Source organism: Hypomesus nipponensis, chromosome 13, assembly GCF_054491055.1.
Source record: "Hypomesus nipponensis isolate SF chromosome 13, ASM5449105v1, whole genome shotgun sequence".
NCBI classification, from domain to species: Eukaryota; Metazoa; Chordata; class Actinopteri; order Osmeriformes; family Osmeridae; genus Hypomesus; species Hypomesus nipponensis.
In genome coordinates this window covers 16,932,542-16,952,659 of record NC_140373.1, presented here as the reverse complement: position 1 = coordinate 16,952,659, position 20,118 = coordinate 16,932,542, and the positions used below count along the sequence as shown (strand labels likewise).

General features: G+C 44.3%; 2 protein-coding genes across 4 annotated transcripts; one reads left to right on the top strand and one right to left on the bottom strand.

Annotated features, from left to right (window-relative positions):
• The first annotated feature begins 2,137 nt into the window (after positions 1-2,137).
• Positions 2,138-4,530, top strand: LOC146260453 (potassium channel subfamily K member 1-like). The gene is made up of 3 exons (XM_084671107.1): positions 2,138-2,649; positions 2,785-3,189; positions 3,295-4,530. Exons 1-3 carry the CDS (start codon positions 2,301-2,303, stop codon positions 3,606-3,608), a joined length of 1,068 nt encoding a protein of 355 aa, XP_084527233.1. The 5' UTR covers positions 2,138-2,300; the 3' UTR covers positions 3,609-4,530.
• Positions 3,930-18,484, bottom strand: entpd1 (ectonucleoside triphosphate diphosphohydrolase 1). Of its 3 annotated transcripts, none has more exons than XM_084671103.1 (10): positions 18,317-18,484; positions 12,072-12,199; positions 11,738-11,855; positions 6,649-6,799; positions 6,316-6,475; positions 6,013-6,210; positions 5,646-5,897; positions 5,267-5,374; positions 5,024-5,161; positions 3,930-4,915 (listed from the first exon to the last, which is right to left on the bottom strand). In XM_084671103.1, the coding sequence occupies exons 1-10, from the start codon at positions 18,330-18,332 to the stop codon at positions 4,706-4,708; spliced, it is 1,479 nt and encodes a 492-aa protein (XP_084527229.1). In that variant the 5' UTR covers positions 18,333-18,484; the 3' UTR covers positions 3,930-4,705. The 3 variants fall into 3 exon arrangements, with proteins under 3 accessions (XP_084527229.1, XP_084527230.1, XP_084527231.1); XM_084671104.1 differs by lacking the exon at positions 18,317-18,484 and adding an exon at positions 13,584-13,889; XM_084671105.1 differs by lacking the exon at positions 18,317-18,484 and having other exon boundaries at positions 12,003-12,074.
• Between the last annotated feature and the right edge of the window lie 1,634 nt (positions 18,485-20,118).

Below are 20,118 nucleotides of genomic sequence, written 5' to 3'. Positions count from 1 at the left end.
CCACAAGCTCATCAATGACGTTACCACCTGAATCGTTTTTTATCAACGTGCATCTTTTCTTGTATCGTATCGTGCCCATGTATCGAGATACGAATCGGATCGTCTTTTTCATGAGAGATTTACACCCCTAGTATATATCTATCTACTGTATCTATGGCTGAAGTTCTACATTTGCCTACATTTGTATGCTGTGATCGCCCATACAGATGAAAAGTTTGAATAAAATGTATTAAATAGAATGGACATGTAGAGCCAAAAAGGCTATATTGCTTGGTAACTATAGTGTCTACTTAACAGCTTTTTACATTATTTTCTTATAGGCATTGTGCACAGAAAAACAACTGTAAACTTAAGCAATAAGCCCATGGACGGATGAAGAAACCCTGGGCCCCTGGGCCTGGATGTGTCAAGCCCCCCCCCCCCTTCACCGCAATAATATTGATATTGTTGTTTAAAAACGCAAAAGTACTCGAGTAATCAGCAAAATAAACAACGTTTATATTACAAAAATATTTGATAGTTGTAACCATAGTGTACATTTGTAGCCCACACAACCCTCTCTCTTTCTTGAAAAATTACTATCATAGGCGTAACAATATGATATCTTCAAAAAATAGTGTGTTGGGGGTGCTTAGACACAGCTCTAATGCTATTGTTTTGCACTTGCTTTTTGGATTTCTCCCATATTGCATGGAGTACTCAGCCCCTCTAAAGTCCTATAGATAAACTGAAGGGATAAACACTCACTTGAAAGGAATCATGAAGGTTTCTATGTTCAAAGTGAATGTTTAGGCTATTTTTTATTTTAAACAGTAGGACTTTTGGGGCCCTGTTAAAGACATTAATGACTTAAGCCTAGCATATACCGGCTACGGCGCATATCATCATATCAATACCCTAGTACATATCAAGTTAAGAACAGCTACGTCACGCAGAGGCTCTGGGTTAGGGGCCCCCTGAGCTCATGGGCCCCTGGGCCTGGGCCTGGGCCCGGTAGGCCCGTTGGTTAATCCGTGCCTGAAAAAGCCCCAAGAGGCCCTGTTTTGCGCTGGGGAGTTACCCCCTTTCCTGTTCTAAAATCAGCGCAAAACACGGCCTCTTGGGGCGTATTGCTTTTCTAAAACTGTTACTACAAATATTTGATATAGTTTCATAAATAAAAACAATTAAAAACAAAAAGGTTTAATATTAAACCGTCATTCTTCCGCCACTACAAAGTATAGTTCCTACATAAATCGTTGCCACGCAACAGCCAGATGGACACCTTTGCAGTGTTTTTTTATTTGAAATATTCGATGCGCAGTAATGTGGAATGTTAAAGAATGTTATGAGGACAACCTGTAAGGTTATCCTGGATTTTACAACGTCATGGAACGCGATATAGCCAATCACAATCAAGGATGGGAACAACCAGTTTTAGAATTGGGGTCTTTCGGTTAACATCATTATTTGTGTCATTGTGCCTGACTGTCATTTTGCCTGTGCCTATACTGTTTAAACCGATGTTGCGTCGTATCGTTCTTCGCTGGATGTGAAGGGCACTTTGGTTTCGACTTTTTTGTTTTCAAATCAACCCAAAGAAATCTAGATACCCCAAGCATGCATCAGTCTTACAAAATAAAATATTATTTGAGGTCCATCCATATTGTCGATATGAATTAAGTTCTCTCTAGCGGCAAAATTAAGCAATAAGCCCCAACAGGCCGTGGTTTGCGCTGATTTTAGAACAGGTAAGATGAGTTGTTAGGCACGACGCGAATCGCCAACATCAGCTTTTCATTCGCATTTGCATTGAGTGAAAGAACATTCAATGCTAAAACTGTTTACTAAATAACTTGGTGATGTAATAATACTTTGGTGTCTTGTATTGTAGCCTACAATTTCACGTAGGCTGTTGTAAGACACTATGAGAAAGGCACTGTCACAGTGAATGAGCCACCGATTAAGATGTAAACGTGAAAAGCCTGTTTGGTGGTAGGCTACATTTACAACAGTCTAATCACAGCTGATCGCTCTCTGTCTCTCTTTCACACACACACACACACACACCTGTACACCTGGCCAGGTGACAATCGCTGACGTAACGCCTCTACGCCTCTCTCATTGTCAGGTCGGGCATCACCTTGGGTTTGGCCATGGAAGAATGAGGAAGAGATATTTTCTCCCGAAAACTCAAAGTAACTAACCTCACTTCCATAGAATATCTGGTATAAACTCGGAGAATTGAGTTATGTTAGACTATTTGTACCTAGTGTAACATAAACCGTATTTCCTCAAGTATAGTTAGCCTTCTGTTTATAATGGTCCAAGGTTTTGGAGGTTGGTGGACACGGTTGTTGGAGCGGCGTCAGTCGGAACTAAACGTCGCGTTGCTGCTGCTGTGCTATGTACTCTACCTGTTGTTTGGCGCCGGGGTCTTTTCAGCAATCGAGCGTCCCTACGAATCTGAGTTACGTGAAAAGCTACAAGCTCTCCGACACAAGTTCCTCCAGGACCATGCTTGTGTGTCGGACGAGCTCCTTGAAAAAATACTGTCTCGTGCACTTCAGGCCAATAGCTATGGCGTGTCAATGCTCGGTAACGTCAGCAAATCGAACTGGGACTTTATATCATCGCTTTTCTTTACCAGCACTGTGCTAACCACAACAGGTGAGTTGGACTGTGAACTTGCCATAATTAGTGTGTGTGTGAGAGAGAAAAGAAGAAAGGATACATTCAAATAACTGCCATCTTGTAAACAATTTTTTAAATACATTTTTACCTGGTTTGTTGGTGTTGTCTCAGGGTATGGTCACACCGTCCCCTTGTCAGATGGTGGGAAGGCCTTTTGCATACTCTTCTCTCTTCTGGGAATCCCAATCACCCTCCTGTTCATCTCGTCTGTGGTGGAGAGGATCATGGTGGTGGTGACGCGGAGGCCCCTGGCCCACCTCCAGGTGCGGTGGGCAGTGCCCCGGGCGAGGGGCGCTGTGGGCCACGCCCTGAGCCTGACCTTGTTTTCGGCTATGTTGCTCTTCTTTTTCCCTGCGCTGGTGTTCCAGGCCTGGGAGAGCAGCTGGAGCTTTCTGGACTCTCTCTACTTCTGCTTCATCTCCCTGACCACCATAGGGCTGGGAGACTATGTGCCAGGGGAGACCCACCCCACCACCACCAACCCACACCGGCTGCTCTACAGGCTGGCCATCACAGGTTGGTTCATGTGACCGTATTTGTTCTGGCTAGCCATCACAGGTTGGTTCATCTGACTGTAGTCAGCGTAATCCTCTCTCTCTCCCCTTGGTGTGTGTGTACCAGTGTATCTTCTGCTGGGTCTGGTGTGTCTGCTCGTGGTGGTGGAGACCTGGTGCGAGGTGCCTCAACTGAAGAGCTTCCGGAAGAAGTTCTACAGAGGGAAGCAAGACGGCCAGATCCCAGAGGACATGGCTGATATGGTGGACGACACGGACGACAATGAGCTGACTGATCACATGACTGCTCCGCCGCTGGGCCTGCCCAACTTCTCCTACGTGTCGGCGCAGGCCGCCTCCCTCCGCCTGGAAGATCCCGCCCCCTTTACTCACCCCCTGGAGACGACCGCGCCTGTCCATGGCAACCATCTCCGAAGATGAGTCTGTGTCAGGAGGGAACTGCGTGAGTGAGTGTGTATATGAGAGAGAGGTTGTGTGTGTGAGAGAGAGTTTCCAGATATAGATTGTGAGGATAGAGGTGGGTCCCTGATGGTAGGTTGTTTGTAAAGAGGGATTTGCAGCTCTGTACACTTCCTGCAGTGAAGGGAACTGGCCTTGAAAAGATATGTGTGCTTATGTGAACCGGCCACACTACTGAGTAACTTCTTATCATAACCCTCTAGAGGAGCTCTTAGGTCAGCCAGAGCCAACGAATATCCAGGAAGAGGCACCACCCATATATTAAATATCACAGGACTAGTGTTTGTATTTTTCTCCTTTTCTCCTTTATTCCTTTCAGATAAGACCTGTATCTTTGACACAAAGGAAGGGCTTTGGTCTCAAATGGAGGGAAACTTAGGCTGTGGCTTCCTGTTTGAGTCAAAACCCAAGGGGCACAATCCCCCCCGAAAGATAATCATAAACTTTACATGTCAATTTACATTTTTTATAAAGCTACAGAGGTATTTACATATTCCATTGGCCCTGTACATAATGAGCGTATGTATGTAAGGGGATTCAAAGGAGTAAGGAGTAGAATAGCTTGAGTCTCACCTCACTTCCAGTTTGTTGGTTAGTCTTATTAATGAGATGATGATTTAAAAACAGTGTACAGACCTACAGTTTGTAGAACTGGTGTCCCGCGTCTCACCACCAGAGGTCAGTATGTTACTGACGTGTGTGTGTGCGTGCATTGACTCGGCATCTCCATTGACGATCATGATGAACACTGACCATTGAATAGTCTTAAAGCATGCATTCTGTGCTCAAATCAGCTTGTCTCCATTGACAGTTACATTACAAATATGGAGGAATCATCCAGCATTCAATACATTGTCAATAAATGATGTCAGCTGAGGAGAAATTGGTCGGAGTTTCAGTAATCAGTGTCCTTTCTTATAAACGTGATTGTATTAACATCATATTCACATTCTCATGTCACAAGTCCAAAACAAATTATCTCTGTCTCCCTCTCGCTCACACACACACATACGGTATATATAATATATATGGCTGCTATACAAAGCATGATGGAGTGTTCATATGATCTGTGTCTGGGCGGGGCGACAGCGTGGCCAGTAGGAGCGAAGACTGAGGAGCAGAAGGAAGACGAGCAGCAAGGCCATGAAGGTCACTAATGTGATGAAGCCTGCGTAGGGGAGAGGGGGCGTGTCAGGCGCCTCTGCAGGGACCATGTTGGTCAGGTTCAGCATGTAGCCCAACGTCCAGCCAGCGTCACTCCCTGATATCTACACACACACGCACACACAGGCATGAAGGATGGGGGTAGGGTTAGGGTACAGCAAAAACAGGAAATACATACAATGTACATCCTTGAGTGTGTTTACACGTCCTACCTTCTTGATGAATCTGATGTCGTTCCAGCTTTCTGACGTGAAGTTGTAGCCTTCCGTCAACAAGGTGACAATGTAGGTCCCAGAAAAACAGTACTCAGCCAGGTACTTCTCCTTGATATCTGGATGATCCTGCTTTACCTTCACACAGCACAGCAGGAACACACACTCAAACATGCCACACACACCCTAGCTACGCCGAAAAGTAAGAAAGACAGTATTCAGTGCTCGTGTGTGTTGACTGACCTGTGTCCAAGGTGTAGCACAGTAACGCTCTAGTTTCTCCTTGACTCTCTCCAAAGGGTCAGAGGTCAGATTCAGGAAGTTCATCACAAAGTAGAAGGCTGAGAAGGCCTGAGGGGAGCCAAACACAACCATGGCCAATGTCAACAACCACTCCTGGAGGTCCTGCCCACCCCAGGCACCGCAAGCCAAAATAACACCCACCCATCCTCCATGCAAAACAGAGTCTGTTTTTTTAGGACCTGCCACACTAAGTAGCACACAAAATACATACCTACTGCATGACATTTTTGGGTTAACATTAAAGTTTTAGGGGGAAATCGCAGAGATTGTGCAGATGATGCTTTGCCATGACCTGTACGTGTTTACATACAAGACTCACCTTGAAGGTTCCTCTCAAGGGTGGCTTATAGACCTGGTTGAAGGAGCAGGAGCTGAAGTTGCATCTGCTGAAATCAAAGACTCTTCTGACCACTTCCTGGCATTTTGATGCATTTCCTGTTCCAATGTGGGTGAAGCTGGTTTCCTTTTGTTTCCTGGCTGTCACACAGGGGCTGTTGTACACAGCTGAGTATTCCTTAGTAACGTTGTAGCCTGGGTGGAAACATGGGTCTGGTACTTGCCTTTCACCTGACTGAGAGAGGGCAGGTGTTGACCAAAGAATGTTAGTCGTTTTTCTGTCCTTGTGGTGAGTTCAAAAACACAGACTCCCTCAGTTTCCATGTTGTCTGGTTAAAGCCTGGGCTTACCTCCGTGAGCTGGACCAGGGCTAGTTTTAGCACCTGGTCTTTCCCATAACAAAGGAAGCTATGAGTGTACAGGTGGTAGTCGTTTCCATAGAGACGAAAGGCTACAGCGTTTTCCGATGACTCCACTTCCTGATTGGACACAAAACTGATCTGTGTGGAGGCTCCGCCCAGGTCAAGAGCTCCTCTAGTTCCCAAGCCCTGAGATAAACACACACACACAGACATTAACACATCGGTTAACACACACCCCCATGCTAAATTGAAATCAGAGGTGCTTACCCTTCTACACAAACAAACACAAACCTGTCGGAGGCGATCATCGAGGTAGTTGACAGTGACCCAGCCAAAGGCTCCTTCCTCCTGACCTGTGAGGATCCTAGCTCCCTGGAAGGAGAAGGGGAACGTTTGCAACTCCCTCTCCACTGCTGTAAACACCTCACTCGACGCATTCGGGTTCTCTTTCCTGGAAAGCACAAACACACACACACACTATTCACTGTAGTGCAGTTGTCAACTTTTTTAGGGACTGACTAACTAGAGACGGACTAACATTTATTTAATCAAATATTGACACATTTGTGATGCCCACATACACAGAGGTTGGGTTGGCCAACCTGTCATTGTGTGTGTGTGTACCTGAGCAGCCTCATGCCAGCGGTAGCCCCAAGGTACAGGGGGGTCTCCTGGTGCCTGCTGAGGGGCACGTAGCGCTCAGCGTCCTGAAGACACTTCCTCAAAGAGTCCCCGGCCTGGCTCGGAGACAACCAGTAGCTGGAGATCCCAGGGCCTGCACAGCAACACAGATGAGACGGCAGACTTACAGAGGAGTGGGAGGAGATGGAGGGAGGAGAAGGTTAATGGATGTTGAAGTGAGAGAGAAAAGGTCATGATGGCTAGGTTGGAGGATGGACCTGTGGGTGCTTTTGTTTCAGAAAAGCTGATTTGAGTTTGTTAAATCAACTCGGAGTACATCCACTCTGAGTTAAGTGCAGGCATGAGAATTATTGAAAGCCAACATCTATGGAGCTCCGGTACTAGGGTTCACCTTGGCACCTGGCAATAAAAAACGTTGTCCTACTTCCCCACACTTCAGATAGAAGTATTAATATGTGTTTATGGTGAATCTGAGCACATATTCCGGAAAAAAGGAAAGAGACAATTGGCGTGGGAGACTGGAGGCTGGCCGAGTCAATGCATACATTTGAATGCAGTAACCAGTCCATACATTGAACATTTAACCATACTGTCCGTTAATATTACAGTATTAACCTTCCACTCCAAGACGACACACGCGCACGAGAACTTTAGGATAAACACTATCAGCTAGACAGTTGCTATGCAGGGGCCAGGGGAGGAGAATTCTTATCAATGTTGTATAAATTGGGTTGCATGAAGGCAAGTTTCTCAGACAACTTTGTACCACCAGGGACATGCACCTTGCTGCATGCGCAAGTAATACACTTCATCGACTCTGTGCATGACTTGTGAAAAGATTTTTCTAACAAGTTAACCTTCATTTTGTAACCTGTTTTCCTTGTAATTGATATTACGTATTAATGTTATTACGGTAAATGTTTATTTGATTTAAGCTTACTTTGACCATTCTTGCTCTGATTTAACCCATAGTGTCAAATAACTGTAATTCGGTATTGGTATTATTTGGTTAATGTTAATACCATGGGCGATTTCAGGATCAGACCTTTAGGGGTGCTCAGCCCCCAATGAGAATGTGACATGGATACATGCCATGCAAAAGAGTTAAACCCCCTTGCTAATAAATCACAAATTTCACTGGATAACAATACATTTATTATTATGCAAAATATTGAATGAATGACAACTCCCTGAGTCACCACCTTACCGCGGTGGAGGGGTTTGCATTTCCTAGTGATCCTGGAAGCTATGTTGTCGGGGGCTTTATGCCCCTGGTAGGGTCACCCGAGGCAAACAGGTTCCAGGCGAAGGACCAGACAAAGCGTGACTCAAAAACCTACCATGAAGAAAACAAACAATGGTTCTCAGTTGCCCCTGCCCAGAAGCGGGTCACCGGGGCCCCCACCTGGAGCCAGGCCCGGGGGTGGGGCTCGATGGTGAGCGCCTGGTGGCCGGGCCTTTTCCCCCGGACTAGTTGTTTGGCTATCGATATTTACGTTTAACACGCAATTTATGCTTTTGCATAATGCTTCGATACCCAAATAAATGTCCTGGTGCACGTAACTCTGCCAGGCGATTGCATTTTGTACTTCTGTCGATCAATTTCATATTTCTTGTTAGTTAGCCTACTGCATCCAATCAGCGCTGAAGTGTAGTACCTACCTTTTCCGTTCAGAGTTAATGTAATGTGTTTTTGAGTTAATGTAATGTCGTTTTTCCATTTGGGGGAGCGTGTTTTTGTATTGGGGGGAGGTGAAAAAGTCATCCGATTTGGGGGGAGTTCACTCGTATTCGGGGGGAGTGTTTTCATTTGGGGGATGTACTCACATTAGGGGGGGTGTTTTGCACTTCAGGGCCACCGTAGAGGGGGGCGCAAAAAATGCGCCCAGCAAAAAAAAAGAGAAAAGAAAGGATGAAGAAGAGAAACGTGCAAAGGCGAATTGTAAATCCTTAAATTCTGTTCTTAGGCTAGAATGAATTCCAGATAAGAAAACGTTAATGAATGCGTGAATCGCCCCGGGCAGAGTTAATAAGAAAAGATGTACCTTATAATTGAAAGTTTTCCTACTCCCTGTCAGATAGTTCTTTAAGAATTTTACAGAGGCGGGTATATCAAAAATGATATGTCCATTTATTCTACATTTTACAAAAAAGACATGATTAAAATAGGGGCGCACATAAAAAGCCAATAGCTAGTGCAACAACACTACAAAAATCTTACTCGTTGCATAGCACACCCATTAAGGAAGACAAACACAGCAATTGGTCAACAAGTGAGGAATACTGGTAAAAAAAAAAAGGTTGTATTGTCAACTTTAGCGAATGGATTGCATCTAATCTTGCTAGCTAGTTAGCTAACGCTAGTTAGCCAGTGACTTGTGACATTCCTTGTTATTGCCATTCAGTCGAAACATCAGTTCGAGTTCAGCTGTAGGCCCTACTGCAATTTGCGTCATTTTTGATGTGTCATTAAATAAAAATGAGTTGGCCTAATCATAACAACGTAAGTTTAGGTGGAGCGAGCTAGTGAGTTTATTTAGACATGATTTTGGTGTGAGCTATGCATCTTGGAATAATTTTGTCAGGATGTCCAAACACAGCAAAATGCTTATAACTACATAATAGCTACATTTAACAAATACTGATAATACATGCTTTTGTTATCATTTTAGATTCACTTTTAAAATATCTGGCACTGACTGTTCCGTTTCACATTTTGGTGAATTCCGTGTTAGCCTATTCCGTTTTGTCAAATTTTGTTCAGGTAGATTGAATGCTTTTGTCCTGTGGTTTATTATGATCATAATCATGAACATTTAATTAAAGGAAAAATCACAAAATCATTCAATGATCTGGAAATTCAGAAGCTTTAACCCGCCCCCTGACGGGTGACGACAGATTTATTTTACACCGTTTATAAATGAAAATAAATAAATGTGAGCACATGAAAACGTAATTCTATATATACACACTAATACATGTAACATTTATATATTTAGTGTCTCATTTAATTTGTAAGTTATACATTTTGTATGTCAATTAGCCATTCAATTATATAATTAGTAATTTATTTAAGCTTTTTATTATATAATTATGTATTTATTCAAGCATCACGTAGGAACTAATGATCTACAATTGAATAACCGTGGTTTATATACAGTAAATACATGGTCGCTTGACCACATTTAAAGATTATTATCGCAAGCATTGATTGTCTAGAGTTACATTTTTATTTTATTTGCTTTGGTATTATTTTCACAAGTAGGTGGTAAAACCTCACAACTGTTAGTACAAAACTCAAAGCAGATCATCAAAAAGTCTTTTTTCAAACATGTATACACATGTTCAATTGACAAAGTACAATGCACAAAATACACAATCACTTCTTCACCACACCTAATCAGTGTGTCATCAAAGAAATCCCTTTCATATGAAGTAATTGTCTTTCACAATGCAATAATCATGAAACTTTTGATATGCTTCTTTTCTAATTTGCGTACATATATTTGACCAACACTTAATCCAACTGATCTTAATGGTTAATCACTGAACCATTTGGTAAACCTATATATTTTCATTTCAGCAATAAACAGTATATCGATTTTTAGAACTACGGAAATAAAATGTGTTACATATAATTTAATGTGATATAATATAATGAAATATATAACGTGAACATATAAATTACTGTAACCACACATGATGAATACTCGTTATTGCTACCAGATTTCAAATTGGGGTAACCACAATTGGTCATCAGACACTGGCAATTTCTTTCAACATGGAGCAGGATAGACAGCAGGGAATAGGAAGAGCTTGTGGACAAGGGATCCATCAGAGAGGTGGGCATGGGCACCAACAGAGAGGTCAGAGAGGTGGGCATGGGCTCCAACAGAGAGGTCAGAGAGGTGGGCATGGGCTCCAACAGAGAAGTCAGAGAGGTGGGCATGGGCTCCAACAGAGAGGTCAGAGAGGTGGGCATGGGCTCCAACAGAGAGGTCAGAGAGGTGGGCATGGGCTCCAACAGAGAGGTCAGAGAGGTGGGCATGGGCTCCAACAGAGAGGTCAGAGAGGTGGACATGGGCTCCAACAGAGAGGTCAGAGAGGTGGGCATGGGCTCCAACAGAGAGGTCAGAGAGGTGGGCATGGGCTCCAACAGAGAGGTCAGAGAGGTGGGCATGGGCTCCAACAGAGAGGTCAGAGAGGTGGGCATGGGCTCCAACAGAGAGGTCAGAGAGGTGGGCATGGGCACTAACAGAGAGGTCAGAGAGGTGGGCATGGGGCCTTTACAGTAAATGTTATGTTTTGTTCTCAATCAGTTACATAATAGAAAGTATACTTCTATATAATAGAATAGAATGTTACAATTATATCTGAAAAATAGTATAAAAAGTAATTTGGCCAATTGATTGTAGACAATGTCTTTATTGATCCTTTACTTGATTACCCATAGGATGGATATTTTGGAAGTTATAGATTATGTAAATGTGAGTAATGTAAGTGTATTGCCTAATGTGAAACTGTAATCTGTCTTTTACATAGTACTGTAGCATATTCATTTCAGCACTTCTAAGGCCGATTTGAAACATGTATCTTGCATTGTTTGCTGTTGGATGAACTGATTGTTAAAAGTACTAAACTGAAAGAAGATCATACTGTTGTGTTTCGGTGATTAAACCAAATGTTCCTATTACATATTACAACAATCTTGTGTTTGAAACAATGATTATTTGGACTGAAAGCATTCCATCAGGTTTTGAAACAACGACTAGCTGCGTTACAAGTGTGATCAGTTTGGATCTTTGTACTAAGAGTTTTGAAAATGTACACCTTACTTGTGAAAATAGTACCAAAGCGAATACAAAAATTGTAGTCAATGCACTCTTAAGGTATGAACCAGTAGTTTGTGTGGGTGTTTGTGTGGATACGTGCGTGTCTGTGTGTCAGTGTGTCTGTGCATGCATACGTGCGTGCATATGTGCGTGTGTCTACGTGTGCAAGTGCGTGTGTGTACGTACATGTGTGTGGGCATGTCTGTCTGCATGCGTGTGTGCGCGTCATGTGTCCCTACCATTGACCTTGCAGGCGTGGGTCTGCTGGACTCTCCCTGTGTCGTTGTCCTTCTCTGCGGGCCACTGGTAGATATACATTGCTGTGTGGGACGAGCCAGCATCCAGCACAATGCCATACTAGCAGAGAGAGACAGAGAGATGGAGAGACAAACAGAAAGAGACAGAGAGAGAGAGAGAGAGTAAGAAAAAGGGATGGATAATTTAGACAACACAAAGACTCTGTGGTCCATTAGCGTGGTGTAGTACTTGTGTTTGTCTTCATACTCAGGTGATGTCTGCAGCCTGCCCAGGTGGGAGAGGAGAGCCCCCCAGGTATTGGTGCAATGATGGTACCTTGTACTTCTGGTGGAGAGGCTGGTTCTGCATCACTGTCACCGTCACCAGGGCAACGATCGCTGTGACGCCGATGACAGCGATGAGGATGGTCACTGGTCGATGCCAGGGGTTCTCCCCTTTCATCTCTGAGAGAGGGGGTGTAAAAGAGGAGGTGCGGGGGCAGATAAAGAGGTGGAGACAGGAGGTGAGGACGAATGAGACGCACAGAGAGACAGACAGACACACACACACACAGACAGACAGACAGACAGACAGACAGACAGATAAGAGAGACATGCAGACAGAGAAGCAAGGAGACAGACAGGGAGAAAGAGAGAGAGAGAGAGAGACAGAGACAAAAATGGGAGGTACAATTGACATCTTCTGTCCAGATGCTGGTCATTAGCATTTGTGTCCCAGCTGCATGTAATTATCTGTGTGTGTGTGGGTTCAGGGGGGCTGGTTTTTGTGTTTTGATGTGCCGTAACTACAACATGAGCCATTATCCGATTGCACTCTAATTTTCCGTCACACATGGCCTGTTTTCTGGTCTAACTTAAAGCACTTCACTTTTGTTTCCCAGCCAACACAAGTATGTAGTTTCCAGGCTGTTCAAACCTTTCCAGGAGATGTCAAAAACATCCAAGGCACTTAGCTATGTCTACTAAGAGGATTATTCCTTGACAATAAGATCCATAAATCATCAATATACTAAATTATGTAAGAGTGCTGTCTTCTACAAACTGGTACTAGAACAGCAAGCTATTATATAATACACATGACAATACATGTGGGATCCCAATAAATATGAATGATGAAACGCTGATGGTAGATTTGAGTTCAGAGGAATTGCATGTTTCAGAGCTGTCAGCGAAACCAGGACATCATCAGTTAAGCCTCTAGCTGAGCCAACTATGCACTCTCTGACTAAACTATGTGTTCTGCCATTGTTTGGTTTTTCATTCTTTGATGAGGCTAAATTTGTTTCCACTTAAAAAAAAAAAGGGAAGTGTGAGGTGAGTCTCTGCTCATAAACTCACTGACACACACACACACACACACACACACACACACACACACATACACAATCACAGACCATCTGGATCTTTATCAGTATGACGTTTAACAAGCAGTCATTTCATGTTCCTTCGCTGAGATGATGCTGTTGAGCTGGCTAGGTTCTACCACATCCTCCGCTTGACACACATAATTACACTCCCCCTACCCTCACACACACACACACACGCATGCATGCATGCACACATCACCCTAATGTAAACTAAAGCTAAAACCTTTGACTCACAGGGAAGGGTACATATACAACACAAAGAAAGACCTGCTGTGTGCAAACATCCCATCAAAGAATTATTATGTCTGAGATCCTGAACCGAACCAAGACTCAGATCTAATACTACAACAGATGTAGGACTGTACCACTACTGAGCTCTAGGACTGATCCATGTTTGGACTGAGCAACCATGTTACTATGAAGACAAAAAGAGACCGCAGCAAATGAAGGAGAACACTCACCTTTGATGTCCTTTTATGGGAACACACTGCTTGCTGAACGAAGACAGGGAGAGAGAGGGGGGGGGGTGGGAGAGAGAGAGAGAAAGAGAGAGGCCGCGAGTAGGAGGAAGAAACAGAGGGGAGATTGCTCCGGGGCAGGCGGTGAAAACAGGAGAGCTGTGCCGAGACGGAGAACAGATAGATAGCAGGACACAACGGATGTAAAACTGTCTGTGGAAGAGGTGGAGAGGAGTAGAGTGGAGGAGAGGAAGAGAGCTGTGGAGAGAGTTCTTTTTTAGCGAAGCACTGCTGAAGCTCTGAGTTTGGCATTTCCTCCCCAAGCCTAGGCAGCACAGCTTGTCACCATGGAGACACAGCTCAAATGTGCATGTGTGTGTCTCTCTGTAAGCCCCTAAAAGGAGCTCTTTCCAGGGGTAATGAGAAGCGAATGCCTGACTGTTTATGCTGGAGTCTCTCTGTCTCTCTCTCTGTCTCTCTCTCTCTGTCTCTCTCTCTCTGTCTCTCTCTCTCTCTCTCTCTCTCTCTCTCTCTCTCTCTCTCTCTCTCTCTCTCTCTCTCTCTCTCTCTCTCTCTCTCTCTCTCTCTCTCTCTCTCTCTGTCTCTCTGTCTCTCTGTCTCTCTCTCTCTCTTGAGACGAGCAGCAGAGAGAGATGAGGGAACTCCTCTGGCTGCTTGTACTGAGGGCATTCCGTGATGTCATCGCTGTGACGGATTGGAATTCCCTGTGTTTGTGTTGGGGAGTGTGTGTGTGCCTCTGTGTTTGTGTGTGTGTGTGTGGGGGGGGGGGTGTAAGAGTTAAGCAGCAAGCATGCCTGGAATACAGATGAGATGGGACATTTGAACAACATTTGTGTCCAGATACATGAATGCACACATATATAAGCAACACACGTATACACACACAATGCTGTGTCTCTTATCATGTTCAATCCTCTCTTCCTGAAGAGGGGCCTGTCCATCTCTCTCTCTTCCTCTCTCTCAAATGAACCACCCACCAACTTACTCACCCACGCACTAACACACACACACACACACACACAGTCTCCTCTGGTGACAAGTATCCTGCCTTTGTTCCAGTATCGAATGGCATCAGTGAGTGGTGAGTGTTCCTCCACCTCCATCCTGACTCCTAACAGCAGATTTCCCCTCAAAGCCCGCGCCAAAACATACCCACCCACCCTCCCTCCCTAACTTTACTTCCCTCCCTCCCTTTCTCCCTCCCTTTCTCCCTCCCTTTCTCCCTCCCTTTCTCCCTCCCTTTCTCCCTCCCTTTCTCCCTCCCTTTCTCCCTCCCTCCCTCCCTCCCTCCCTCCCTCCCTCCCTCCCTCCCTCCCTCCCTCCCTCCCTCCCTCCCTCCCTCCCTCCCTCCCTCCCTCCCTCCCTCCCTCCCTCCCTCCCTCCCTCCCTCTTTACCTAGCTCCCTCCTTACCTCCCTCCCTCTTTACCTCCCTCCCTCCCTCTTTACCTCCCTCCCTCCTTACCTCCCTCCCTCTTTACCTCCCTCCCTCCCTCTTTACCTCCCTCCCTCCTTACCTCCCTCCCTCCTTATCTCCCTCTCTTCCTCCTTTGAAGTTCAATTCGCTATTCGTATGAAGCCTTGTGAACCCAGTCCAATAACAGGCATTCAAAAAAAACTTTCTCAGGAGTTGTTTCCTAAACAACCTATGTCATCCGAACACTTCTGGACGTGTGTCAAAGAAGCAACGTCACTTTTATAGGGGGATGGTTAAGTACGGGTTGGAGACATGACAGATAAATAAGGAAAATTATCTTGCATGAATCATTTGAAATGTATTAACGTTAAGATAATACACGCTTAGTCACAGTAACATGTACTCACCTGCCTCCACACTGTAATACTACCTCATACTGCAAACACACACTCAAAACCAGCTATACAGACACAGAGGCAAAGGAGAGAATAGAGGGAGAGAATAAAAAAGTTGTTTTGCCGGGAGAAGAGAGAGGGTGGAGATCAAGTCAGGGATTCAGCTAGTTTCTCCTCTTGACCTCTGCTACTCCCTGTTTCTCTGTTGTCTGTCACTTGTTCTTGCCTGTTTTCCAGGTCTGTTCCAGTCGGGGTTTTACCCCTAGCCCATTTCTCTAGCTTCGCTGTTCCAGCCCTCGAACCGGCTTTGCACCTGTCCTGCATCGCTCATTAGTATCGTGGTTGTGAACATCAGTGGTTCTTAAGCCTGGTCCTCAATACCCCTTGTCCTGCACGTTTTAGATGTTTCCCTGCTCCAACACACCTGATTCAAATGAATGGGTTGTTATCTAGTTATGCAGAAACCTGCTAATGACCATTCATTTGAATCAGGTGTGTTGGAGCAAGGAAACATCTCAAATGTGCAGGACAGGGGGTACTTGAGGACCAGGCTTAAGAACCACTGATGTTCATTACCTGCCTTGGACTCAGCCAGTTCGTTTTATGTCGTTTTTCTGTCCTCAGTAAAGCTTCTGGCTACCTGCACCCCCCGAGTCTGTGATCTGCTTTTGAGGCTTCTGAGCAGAAGAGAGAAGACCTGACAGAAGAGAATGGGTGAAAAAGAGGAAGATTTGAGAGAGAGACAGAAGAGAGCGAGAGAGGGAGAAAGAGGAGAGAGAGACAGGAGGGAGAGAAAGATGGAAAGAGAGAGACAGATAGAGAAGAGAGAGATGCGAGAAAGACAGGTAGATTGTCTCGCTTTGTCAGAGTCATTGTGTTTTTTGTAATGAGTCAATCATGAGCCACGTCTGAGCCTCAGTTGCTGAGCGGAACAGCATGACATGTTACACAACTGCTGCTGTCAGACTGACACACACTCACCACCCACTTAATGAATACACACTACAAGAGCACACACACTCACACACATTCCAGTGTCATTGAGAAATTCAAATAAGACTCATTTCACAACCCGCCTAAAATTGAGGCCCGATGAGCTACAGGCGACACAAACAGTGGAAGGCAGCCACTGTCCTAAGGGTACTTCTGCTTGTGAAATATGAAAGACTGCAGAGTGAGAATCCTTGAACCATATGTCATATCTGTTATGAGCTGCAAGTTTTGAGCTTATGCAAGTAGCAAGGCTACCCCCAATACATTTTTTCCACAAATAAAATGAACATTACAGTTACGTATCATAACTGTAGAAACTGGCGACAGCTCTAAAAGTACCAGAGGATAATAGTCATTTGTTACATCTATACACACAGTCGACAAACTCAGATACTTCCTGAATGTGCCAAATGGCTGCTTCCACCTATGTTGCTCCAGATGCCCTCATCCTCCTTTCACCGCTCCTCCATCTGAGACTGACCATCCTCAATACACTCAACCTTCTTTCTGGGACACTTTCTTCATAATTGTTAAAATAGAATCTATCTTAACAAGTCCATTAATATCGTTGTCGAGTACTTTTGTTTAAAAGAAATTGCAGGTCCAGCACAAATGCTGTGAACTCTGTTGTGAGATAATGTTTTCAGTCCAGATTCAGCATGATCGAATATTAAAGTGAAGCTCCATAAAAGAGCTTGAGGTTTTATGACGGTTTTGGCGGCGTCTTGCTTTTGTTTTTAAAGCCTTTTGTTTTTTGCTTCGTCTCAATGTTATCTCCCCTAGTAGAAGTTGTTTAAGATAAAATTTAAGACCACACTCACTTAAACCCCAGGGGGGGATTTGAATGTTACGGCAGCAGATAGACAGGTAAAGAAAAGAAAATAATGAATATTTTTTCTAATATAATAGACAGTATACATATAATACAAACATATTAAGCTTGAGTGTCAAGAGTAAGATGCTCATTTAGTTAGAATTGGACAGTCATAATCTTTTATATTTCAGCCAATTTAAGACCAACCGCAAGCAACTGGATAAGAATAAACTAGAGAATAGCAGACCAGACTATAGTAGTATACAATAGAGCAAATAGGAGAGTAGATTACAATAAAGTAAAGTAAAACTTGAGCATTGTGTGATAAACACAATTAGTCCAGCACACATATTTTTCAGCAAAAAGATCTCTCAGTGCCACCCATTTTCTGCAGGCATCTTCGGCACTGTTTTGTGATTGATGCTCAACAGTTTAATTAGTTCATCTGAAACCAGCTGAAACATGATATACGTTTCCTCACATGAGAAGCATACATCTTGTGGAACGCATGAGGTTAAAACTGCAGTTTAATATACAAAATGTAGGGGTTACCTGTCACACTCAAGTGCAGTAATACATTAACCATTCTGAAATAAATAATTGACCTGCGTATGAACTGCTCTGTCCAAATGGGGAGTAGGTGGTAAAGGTTTTAACTTGAAAATGTGTGATCGACTATATAACCGTCTGACATTTCACCATAATATTGTCCTCTATATAGATTACACATAACAGACCCACTTGTAAAGTGTACCAATTTCCAGAAAAATCTTGGAAACATCATGAATCTTTATGCATGTGTTTGTTCCAACTCCATATACAGTTTACTGTACAACACACTGTTCATACTATACATTTTGTAGCTGTCATAACATCTACCGCTGACCCCACCATCAGTGTGTGGAAGTACCATGTCTACAAGTGCATGCTCCAGCATGTGTCTGTGTTGGTCAACATCTACTCTGGAGCCGTCAGACTTCAAGAAGAGAACACCCAGAAACACGAGCACACATTCCTGCCTACGCTGAGTCTAATATGGAACCACTCAAAGAATTCCTCTCATGTGGCGGTCTGTGTGTGGGTTTGTCAGTCACCTACCTCTTTGTGCAGCCATGAGAACGTTGTCTCCCGGCAGCTCAGATAATATCCCTCGATCTTCTCTCTCCCTCTCTCCCTCTCTCTCTCTCTCTCTCTCTCTGTCTCTCTCTCTCTGTCTCTCTCCCTCTCTCTCTCTCGTTCTAGAAAAGCACTCTGCACCGTCTAATGTTTCTCCGCACCTCGGTTCATGTTCCCTCCCTTTATTATTTCAGAGCAAAGCCTCTGACTTCCCGCCCCTTCCCCTTTCGTTTCTCTCTCTCTGTCTCTCTCTCTCTCTGTCTGTCTCTCTCTCTCTCTGTCTGTCTCTCTCTCTCACGTGCCCTTGCGCTTCTGACCGTCTCTCTCTGTCTGTCCCTTCTGCAAACTGGGTCAAACATGAAAGCATCTTCAGGTCAGTGCTGGAGTTGGAGTGGTGGGGGGGGGGTGGTGGGGGGGGGGGCGGGCTTGACACGCAAATCGTCTTGTTTTACTGTCTTGCAAGTCCAAGACCCTCTTAACTATCTTGCCTTTCATCACAGGTAGGGAACCCACCCCAACACACGCACACACATGTATTGCAGCCAAAAGTATCCAGACTGTGTGGTTCAGGAACATCCTCATCCTGTGGATGCAGGAAGTGTCCACAGGCCTGAGGGAGGTGGGGGTGAAGGCTGGAGTCACATTGAATTCTGTCTGTCAGGGGAGAAGTATTTCAGTGTGTCCCAAGGACGCCAACAACTGGCAGACAAAGACCGCTTTGTTTACGACTTTACAAAGGCCCTAACTCAACCGTTCACTGACCAGCACGATCAAACAGAGACGACCTCTCCTGTCTCCGACCGCTCTGGTCACACTGGTGCTGAGCTGCGGTTCAACTGTAGATACTACAGTGGTAAAGTTGCTGACTTAGTCAAAAACACGTCACACAAAACCATATCACATTTACACACACACACACACACACCAGATACACCAGTGGTGGATGCTGGTCTTTCAAATACGGGAAGCTCATTTTCGGCCTACATCATATACATTTTCAGTTCACTGGCTAGTTTACCCCTACAATACTAGCCTAGCCTACTGTATGAATGATTGAACGAACGATCTAACGAGAAAATATTAAACCCAAAGGAAATGTGGGAATTAGGTTAAACTGAAACAAGGAATGTGATGTATAATTGTATGAAATGTATTATGAAAATTGGCTTGCAATTTCGCCAAGCAAATACCAAGAAATAGGTTGCAGCAGTTTGCTTTCAATTACAGTGGCAAAATCCGTGATGGGACTGAGCTTGAATAGCTTCGGCGACTTTTTATAGTACAAAATTACTATCAATCAAAAGTTAGATGGAGTCTTTTGACAGACCTTCCAATCATCACGCGGAAGCCCAGCGTCCAGGCCAGCCCACTCGTCCATTCACCCCCAAAGACACTGAGCGTCGAGGGCGGGACATAATCGTAGCATTTATCCAATGACCATATAGTTTCAGAGCACTGAAAAAAACTGTTGACAGCAGCCCCATTGAAGTCCATAGAAGCTGAACTTCAACATGGAAATGCACTGTGGCACTACAAGAATGTATGAGAAGGAATCAGTATGTATCAGTCAGTCGACCTGCTAATATGAAGCTGATTCTGAACGAACTTGTCTTCGATATGAACGTGTTCTAACGGATTTAAAATGTTAACACAATAGTAAATATTTGACCATTAATTTTTTGAAATGTTAGGGGAAGCTGAGCTTCCCTTGCAGTCTTAAAGAAATTGCCACTGAGATAGACACTGGACAGACATGTAGCTGCTACATTTGGAATGGGGTGACA

Coding starts and splice junctions, on each gene's coding strand:
- entpd1 (XM_084671103.1), bottom strand. Junction 11,856..12,071: donor CTCTCCACCAGAAGTACAAG/GTACCATCATTG, acceptor TCTCTCTGCTAG/TATGGCATTGTGCTGGATGC. Junction 6,800..11,737: donor CCACGCCTGCAAGGTCAATG/GTAGGGACACAT, acceptor GTTGCTGTGCAG/GCCCTGGGATCTCCAGCTAC.
- LOC146260453 (XM_084671107.1), top strand. CDS start 2,301: ATGGTCCAAGGTTTTGGAGGTTGGTGGACACGGTTGTTGGAGCGGCGT. Junction 2,650..2,784: donor CACTGTGCTAACCACAACAG/GTGAGTTGGACT, acceptor GTGTTGTCTCAG/GGTATGGTCACACCGTCCCC. Junction 3,190..3,294: donor CTACAGGCTGGCCATCACAG/GTTGGTTCATGT, acceptor TGTGTGTACCAG/TGTATCTTCTGCTGGGTCTG.